Here is an 8,694-nt window from a genome sequence, read left to right as displayed (position 1 = left end):
TGTCCCGGCCGGCCCTCTCACCCCGCTCGCCGGCGGGCCCGGGGGAGGGAGTGCCGGGGTCCGGCGCCGCGCCAGGCTCCCTCCCGCCCGAGCCCGCGGGCGGTGAGCGGCCCCGGGGAGCGGACCGGGGACAGGCGGGGCGAGTGGCGGCGACGCGGCCGGGGCGGGGCCGCCCCTGCGCTCGCTCCTCCCGCCGCGGCCCCAGGCGCCGCCGCGCGCTCTTTCTCCGACAGCCGCCCCGGGAGCGCCGCGCCTCGCGCCTCGTCCTGCCCCGTCGGTCCCGCCCGCCGCCGCCGCGCCATGGCCAGCCAGCAGATCGTCCTCCAGGGCCCGGGGCCGTGGGGCTTCCGCCTCGTGGGAGGCAAGGACTTCGAGCAGCCGCTCGCCATTTCCCGGGTAAGCGCGGCCGGAGACGCGCGCGCGAGCGGGCGAGCGATCGGGACGCCCCGGGGCTAGGTGGCGGCGCGCCTCGGGGCCCCGAGTCCTCGCCCGCGCGGCCGCGGATGCCAGCTGCGGGCGCCCCGTGCGCAGCCAGGACCGGGCAGCGCGTCCAGGTGCGCCGGGCGTGCGGTGCGCCGAGCTTTCTGCGCGCGCCTCGGCCGGCCGCTGCCGCCGCCCGGTGCCGGGCTCTGCGCTCCGGGAGGGGCCGGCGGGAAAGAGCAGGCGGTTTTCGCCCCTGCGGCCCGCGAGTGGACGCGCCTTTGTGAGAAACGGCGAGCGCTAGAGGCTCCCTGCAGATCGATCGCGCAGGCGATCGATGGGACTTCGCGGTTCTTCCGGCGATTCTGGGGGCCCAAAGCACTTTGGAAGCGTCTGGGGAGACCTGGACATTGAGGGGGACTGGGTGAGCCGGTAACTGTGCGATTAACTACAACCAGAAGCCTCTAGTTTCTCTCCCTTGGGACTTGACCCGTCCTGCCTTTAGGAGAAGAGCTGAGCATTTGGAAACATATAAACAAGTCCCCAAGTAATCTTGTTAGCCATTTTTCTCTCTCACGGGTGGTGGCCATGTGTCATTGCATGAGACATTCTCGAAGGATCATCCTACCAGCGCATTCCTCCCCCCCCCCCCCCCAGGGAATGGAGGGAGCTTGTCCTGGGACCTGACGGGTGTTTTGAGGTGTGTGTGCATGTTTGCCTGAGTGTTTGAAAAATTAAAGGGTCTCATCTGTTTGAAAGGGCTCAGCTTCGATCCAAGACTTCTACACCCAGCTCTCCCAAATCCAGTGGAAACCCTGGAAGATCTAGACTCAGATCGGAATGTGGAGGCCCAGGCTTTGGCCATCTGTTTTGAGGTGTCTCCTACCTCCCACCCCAAAATTCTACTGTTAGTGACCCCTGAGGACTGTGGTCACAGGGTAGAATAGCTCCCCGGGGTTTCCTAGTCAATGAACTTCAAGGGAGCAGATGGCCTGGCCGGTCTCTGTAGGAGCTGCTGGGGTGGTGGTGGTGGTGGTGTGAATGTTTGAACCCACAACCTCATTAACATAGTAGTTAGCCCATCTAGTGTGGTCCCAACTGAAGCTGATGTCCTCCTGAGGGTTTCCACCCCCAAGCGCCAGCAGGGATGTGTGCTTTTGCCTGACTTTGGGAGCAGAAGCTCAGCGGTTGGTGGCCACACCCTGCCCCAAGGCCCTGCATTCAATCTTTGGACTCATCCCACTCCTGAATCACAGCTCCAAATCCCCTCCCCAATGTTCCAAACTCTTCCCTTAAGCAGGCCAGAAAAGTGTCTATAGGTTATTCTGACTAAGTCCCGCCTTGTAGCTGCTGATGAAGGAGATAGGAGGTACAGGAGAAAAATGCAGGCCCTTTTCATAGTTTCTTTAAGAGGAGGTCCTGAAACTTGTTTAGCCCTTGGAGAGTAGTGGTTAGGAATTGGGCTGGGATCCAAGAGGTCTGCAGTTCTAAGCCACCCCTTCCTCTTGAGAGAGAAAGACAAGGCTTTCTAGTCTCCTTCAGGGTTGCCGGTTAGGCAATTTGCAGGGGCAGTTCTACCCTGACTTACAAAGTCAGCAGGAGTCAGTATTGACTAGATGTTTGGAGAGATTTGGGTCCCCCTTGTTTCCTGGTGGGCCTGCCCCACTTGGGAGGCCTCTTCTGAAGGGCCCATGAGCTAATTTAGGAGTCCTTCGCCCTCCCCTTCACCTGCACACCTTGTCTTGCCAGACACCTTTGATCATTCTCTGAGGTGCGCTCGGTCTTCGCAGCCACCAGCAAGATTCCTCAATGGCAGGACCTGTGCCTTCCCCCGGTCTGGCACCAAGCGGTACTTGGTCGTGTGGGTCAGTCCTTGCGGCTTATTGATACACGCTGGCCCTGGGTAGGCATCACCTCTGCACATTTAGATACGCTTACCTCATAGCCCATTTGCCTCTGCCCTCTGTGTCTATAATTAACCTGTCAGCCCTCTCCACTTTGGAGATTTATGTATGACGTGAAACCTTTTTTTATAGAGTGGAGGATGTATTGGCAAGCTGTTCAAAGGGCAGTTGCAGCCTCTCATTTTATCTGCTTAAAAAACAAAAATACAACCCAAACCTGAACGCGGCGTTCTGCAGGAATGTCGGTGTATTGCGGCGTGAAAGCTCCGTCTGTGTGTGCCTTCCTGTGTCCCTTCTTCCACTCACCAGCACTTGTGTAATGAGCACCTGCCACGAGCGATTGTGCAAAAGACTGAAAAGCAAAACTAGAGCCGGCTGCTGCTGAGTGGATGCTGACTCTCTGTTGGCCCTGTGGGCGTCAGCGCGTCCCTGGGCTCTGGGCTCCACAGTTTTCATCACTGTGACTTTCAGAAGCAACTCCACACCCCCTCTCTTTTGGGTTGGATCTTTAGTTGGATTTGAAATGTCTTCCTTAACCGTTAGTGGCTGAGTGCTTTCCACCCACGAGTCTTAGACACAATCCTTCCTGCTGTCAGGGGGTTGATCTAACTCACGTCAGCAGTAGTGGGGGTCTGTCTGGAGATTGTAAATCTTTATGGGAGCAGCTGGTGGGTCTGACCCGGAGGTTAACGGCCCAAATCCCCAGGCCGCTGCACCTGCAGGGCTCCGTATAAAAAGCGCTGGGGACCCAGAAATGAGAGAGGAGCCAGTTCCATCATCAAAGTGTACATGCACTAGACAGGGGAGCCACCCATTCCCCCGCCCCCTCTCTCATACACACACACTGGGAGACAGAGAAGCTAATCGTGAGTGGAAAAGTGAAAGTGATTTAGAGGACAATAACTAGGTAAATAGTTCTTTAGATGATGGTAGGGAAGGCTGGGTGGGGGGTGGGGAAGTAAATAAGAACGAGTACGAGAATGAAGAAATATTTAAAACTGGGGGTGGGGTGGGGATGGCACAACTTCTTTCCCACATATTTAAACCATTGAATTGTATGGTAGGCGAAGGATAGGCCAGCAAACTATTAAAGTGAAAAAAAATAATAAGAGAGAGCGCTTTGAGGCGGTAACATTCTCATCCTTCATTCAGTCCACCTGAGAAAGGTGTGGACCCGCTCTCCTCCAGCAATGGAACCGCCCTGACCTTAAGGGATCTTAGGGCCGGGGAAGGAGGCAGGTGGTTTCCCTTGGCACTGGGGTGAGCCTCCTGCCCCAGGCTCACTTCTTTAGCTTTGTAATGGGGATGACGGAGGGCCTTGGACTGTGAGTAAGGGCAGTGAGAATGCTTGTAAACCGACCACTGAGGAAGTGTGAAAGGGATGAAGGTGATTCACATCTGGGCAGAAGGTGCTTGCTAGTCTGTTTGTGCCCACACAGATCTCGAGGCCCCACCCAAAGCTAACCATAACGTTAGGCGGGGAGGGAAGTGCCTTTTACTTAAATAACTACGTTTGCTTTCTCCTGCGTGCATTATTCGGGTGTTGGCTCAAGTCAGGTGTTAAACTGCAGAAGCTTCTCGATGTAAAAATTCTTCCTTCTCTCTTAACTGTGTGGGCTAAATACAAAACGTCATAAAAAACCTCTGGCATTCAGCCCATTCTGACGCATAGCCACCCTGTATAGGGTTTCCGAGTCTGGGAGTCTTTAGCGAGACAGCCTCATCTCTCCCTCCTACTGCTGGTGAGTTCCAACCACTGACCTTTTGATGTGCTGACCGCTGACCAGGGCTTAGGGGCCCCGGAGACATAGTGGTTATGCGTTGGCCTGTGATCCGAAATGCCCACAGTTTGAAACCACCAGCTGCTCTGAGGGAGAAAGATGGCACCTTCTACTCCGGGAACCAGTTACAGTCTCGCGAACTCACTAGCGCAGCTCTACCTTGCCCTAGAGGGTGGCTGTAGGTCGGCACCCACTGGATAGCAGTGAGTGTGGTTTTGGTGTTTTGGCCCAGTGCTTACCCCACAGTGCCTCCATGGCCCTGCCCGTCAGCCCCGTCTTGGAGCTGATTCTGACTCAGTGATCCTAAATTGCATTTTCAAGGCTGTAATTCTTTGCCGGAGCAGAAAGCCTCGTCTTTCTCCCTTGGAGACTGGTGGGTTTGAATTGTTGATCTTGTCCTTAGCAAATCGACACGTCAGCAACCCACTGTGCCTCTAAGAAGTGGGACATCAATACTGAGAAAGTGATTATCAAGCAAAACACCTGCATAATCACCACCTACGTCAGGAAATGGGACATGGCCAGCACCAAATGTAATCCTTAATTTAGGGCGACCACTGCCTTGCTCTTCTTTGTCAGTTTACCACCTACAGAGGACCCCGAACGCCTCAGCTTGGTTTTATGGGCCTTGTGTTGACTCATGGCGACCGACTGACCAACCGACTGCATGCTTAACAGTGAAATGCTGCCCAGTGCCACGCCCACCCTGCCATCCGCGGTGAATCCAATGATTGACGACTGGGTGGGTTTTCACTGGGAGGAGATGACCAGGCCTATCTTCTGGGTGTGATCTTAACCTGGAGGCTCCCTGAACCGTGTTCAGAGGCCAGTCAACACACAAGCCTGTATTGACAGATGGAGGTGGGTGGGTGGGTGGTGTGGGGAGTGGGTGCGTAGGATGTGAGCCGGGGTCTCTCACAGGGAAGGGGATAATCCATTCTCATTCTGACCCACCACTGTCCTTGAACAAAAGTACTACAAGCATGGCTTTCTCTGTGTGTGTGTGTGTGTGTGTGTGTGGCTTCTTTCTCACTATTTTCTTCTGTTACTGTGATAAGCGTACCATTTCAATCCAGCTTTTCAAGTTCTTGGTGGACATGAGCTCGCTTTGTTCCCATGAAGACTCAAGCTTGGACCCCGTGACATGTAGACATGCGGACATACTTTGTTACGGTGCCCTGAGAGTTTCCCTCTGCCCCTTCCTGCTCTACACGGGCGGCTGCCCATCTCCGGGAGCTTTCTTTAATTCTATTTTATTTTCCCCGTGAGTTTGGGAGTTTGAGCTTTGTCTCACTTCCTCTCCGTTCTTTCAAGGGAAGCCTTCGGAGAACCCACACCATGCGCAGGGCCAAAACGACAGCTCCGTTTATGTTGACGCTTCTTCTCTCCCAGCAACGGACCAAACACAGGAAGGGGTGGCCCGAGATAAGGGGCTGCCCCGTCTTGGAGGCGCAGCCCCGGGAGTCCTGAGGAGCCCTTCCTCGGAGCCACGTGGGTTCAAGGAAAAGGCTGCGCCCTTTGCTCCCGTGTCACCCAGACTGAGCGCGTAGCTGTGGAAGGGGTCCCAACTCGTGGCGACCCGTGTGTTACAGAGTGGAACTGCGTCCCATGGGGGTTTCAAGGCGGACCTTTCCTAAGCAGGTGGCCAGGCCTTTCTTCTGAGGCACGTCTGGGTGGGTTTGAACCACTCAACTTTCAGGTAGTAGTTGGGTGCTTGACTCATCTCATCACCCAGGGACACCCACGTAGCACAAAACCCAGTGCTGCAGAGGCGCGTCCTGCGTACAATGACCCGGGGTAGAGTTTCCGAGACTCTGTGTCTTTATGGGAACAGGCAGCCTCACCTTTCTCCCTTCCAGTGACTGGTGGGTTTGAACCACCAGCCTTGTGGGGAGCTGCCCGATGCCTAACTCACAGTGCCGCCAGGGCTCCCTCACACCTCTCCCAAACCAGAAAAATAGAAATAAAGAAGTAAACCAAATTCATGGCCTTCAAGCCCCTTAGGGACCTTATGGGACAGAGGAGAACTGCCCACGTGGGTTTCTGAGATGGGAAATCTTTACAGGAATTAGAAAGCCTCATCCCAACGCCTACTCCCCCCAAGTGTCTCTATTGCTAAAAGGTATCTCCAGCCTACTTCCATGATGGGTACTTTGTAACGAGAGGGTAGCTTCTGAGTTTTTTAAGTGTTACTTTCAGACTCAGATTGATTGATTTCACATGGGAGTCAAGGCCCTCTGATTATGAAAGGCAAGACATGTCTACCATGGGGTCATTATGCACAAATGACCGCTGCTTTGCAGCCCCTTAGTCTGTACCACTGATTCCCGGGGAACTCTAGCTGCTCCAGCTGATCGCAGCTGACCTAAGCGGGGTGGGGGGGTGGTGGGGGGTGGGGAGTCCAAGCGCATCACAGGTATGTGAATGTTTGAGTCCAGCCCAAGTTAGGATCCTCCGACCAGGTACCCTCTGCCCTAACCAACCTCCTAGATGCCTGCCTTATTGCTTGGTCTTCAGGAGGAGCGAGGGGAGAAGCACGTCTTTAAGACACTGCAGGCTGACAGGTGCCTGCCATGACGTTAGCATCTGTAACCACCAACCTCAAAGTTCCCAGGCTTGCCGGAAACGGCAGGGAAGAGCCCTTGTGCTCAGGAAGAGTCAAGGGCTAGCTTCCAAGCTGCGCACATGCCCTAGGCCCAGCCCCGAGGTGGTTCCAAGGGGGAGAGGAAGGATGCAATCCCCCACCTTTTACACAGGGAGGAGCTCAGGTGTCCATAGTTAGGTAGCTTATTTGGGTTTGCACAGCGTTTTATGGCGGAGCCACTTCTTAACTTCCTTGTGCGGACGAGGGGGAGCAACTGGTTCTAACAGTGGCTATGTTAGAAAATTCCTTTGAAAACGCTGACTTGATTTCAAGAAGGGGATCAGGAGAAACCTGGTGGAAACTCCTGGGACTTCTCTTGGTGCCGGGAAAGTGTCCACAGCAAAGTCTCGGGCCGGGGCCGGTCCTGTGCACCTCACTGAGCCGCCCTGGGCTTGTCACGCGCCTTATCTGTGGCCCAGTCTCCCGTGAAGATAAAATAAAACAATGAACAAGCAAACAAATGCGTTGGCTAGAGCCAAGAAAGCCCTGTGGAACTGTTCCATTCTGTAACACCGGGGCTGCCGTGGGTACTGAGGTAACGAGGCGGTGGTTAACAGCCATGTTTTTCCCCACAATTTTTAGTAAAACAGTTTTTGTTGTTAAAAGGTGTTCAGCCTCTCCTTGGTACTACTTAACAGTCTCCACTGTGTGTTGATTGGGAAAACGTACTATGACTTAAGGAATGTTTTCAAATGAACTTGTATTTAAATAGTCACACACACACAAACACACACACACACACACACACACACACACACACCAAAGTCACTGCCATTGTGTCAACAATTCCAATAGTGAGCCTATAGGACAGGGTAGAACTGCCCCTGTGAGTTTCCAAGACTGTAACTCTTCCAGGAGTAGAAAGCCCTGTCTGTCTCCCAAGGAGCAGCTGGTGGTTTCGAACTGTTGACCTTGCGGATCGCAGCCCAATGTAGAACCACTACACCACCAGGCCTCCTCCTGAGGAACTAGAGTAATGTTTCTTTCACCTGTCCTAGTTACCATAGTTAAAACATGTATAAGGTTCTTTGTACGCCAAGTCCTCTTCTCAGTGGTTTCTCAGTAATGCTCACAAGTGCCTTGGGGGCTCCAATTAAGAGTCCGACTTCACAAAAGGAGAAACTGAGGTGTGGAGGAAGGCGCTGTTAGAATTTAGCTGCCTGTGTCATGCATCTGAGGAGCCCTGGTGTCCTAGCGAGTTTGCATGTTGGCCTACTAATCACGAGGTGGCTGTTTGCACCCACCAGCTGCTTTGTAGGAAAAAGACCAGGCGTCTTGGTCCTCCTGTAGAGGTGTACAGCGTCGCTGGGAGTCAGAATGGACTCAGTGGCCGTAAGCGTGGTTTGCCTCGTCATAACACGAGTGAGGGAATGAACTGGAACTTGCCAGGGAAGTCTGACTTCAGGCTAACTTGCACTGTCGTTACAATATTCGGATAGCAGCCACACATGTTACGTGCCTACTCTGGGCTGGAGGAGCCCTGTGCTGGCATGTTCCCTGGTGGGCTGCAGACCACAAGGTCAGCAGTTTGAAACCGTGACAGCAGCGGTTCTCAACCTGTGGGGTGCAACCCCCTTGGGGGTCGAATGACCCTTTCACAGGGATCGCCGATTCATAACAGTAGCAAAATTGGAGTGATGAAGTAGCAACGAAAATGATTTGATGGTTGGGGGGTCACCACCACGTAAGGAGCTGTAGGAAAGGGTCGCGGCCCGAGGAAGTTGAGAACACTGAGTCACAGTCTTGGAGGTCCACAGGACAGTCTACTCTGACCCCTAGGGTCCCTGTGGGTCAGAATGGACTCCCATGGCAGTGAGGGCGTTTTGGTGGTGGTTGTCTGTTTCTGTCTATTTGCTTTTCGTTCTCTGTCCTGAGGGAGAAAGACGAAGCTTTCTGTTCCCGTGAAGATTCCGTCTTGGAAACCCAAGGTGGCCATGAGTCAGAA

The 8,694-nt window shown here is 54.2% G+C and overlaps 1 protein-coding gene across 1 annotated transcript in view; it reads left to right on the top strand.

The window, feature by feature from the left end:
* Positions 1–204: 204 nt before the first annotated feature.
* The window catches only part of PDLIM1 (PDZ and LIM domain 1), a 48,645-nt gene continuing 40,155 nt past the window's right edge, over positions 205–8,694 (top strand). The window contains exon 1 of the mRNA XM_075535047.1: positions 205–396. Within this exon, the coding sequence (XP_075391162.1) occupies positions 301–396 (96 nt within the window). The 5' untranslated portion in view covers positions 205–300. The remainder of the gene's footprint in view (positions 397–8,694) is intronic.

This window comes from Tenrec ecaudatus, chromosome 16, assembly GCF_050624435.1.
Source record: "Tenrec ecaudatus isolate mTenEca1 chromosome 16, mTenEca1.hap1, whole genome shotgun sequence".
In the NCBI taxonomy this organism is placed as follows: Eukaryota; Metazoa; Chordata; class Mammalia; order Afrosoricida; family Tenrecidae; genus Tenrec; species Tenrec ecaudatus.
Note: the sequence above shows the minus strand (reverse complement) of the source record. Positions and strands in the feature narration are given on the sequence as shown.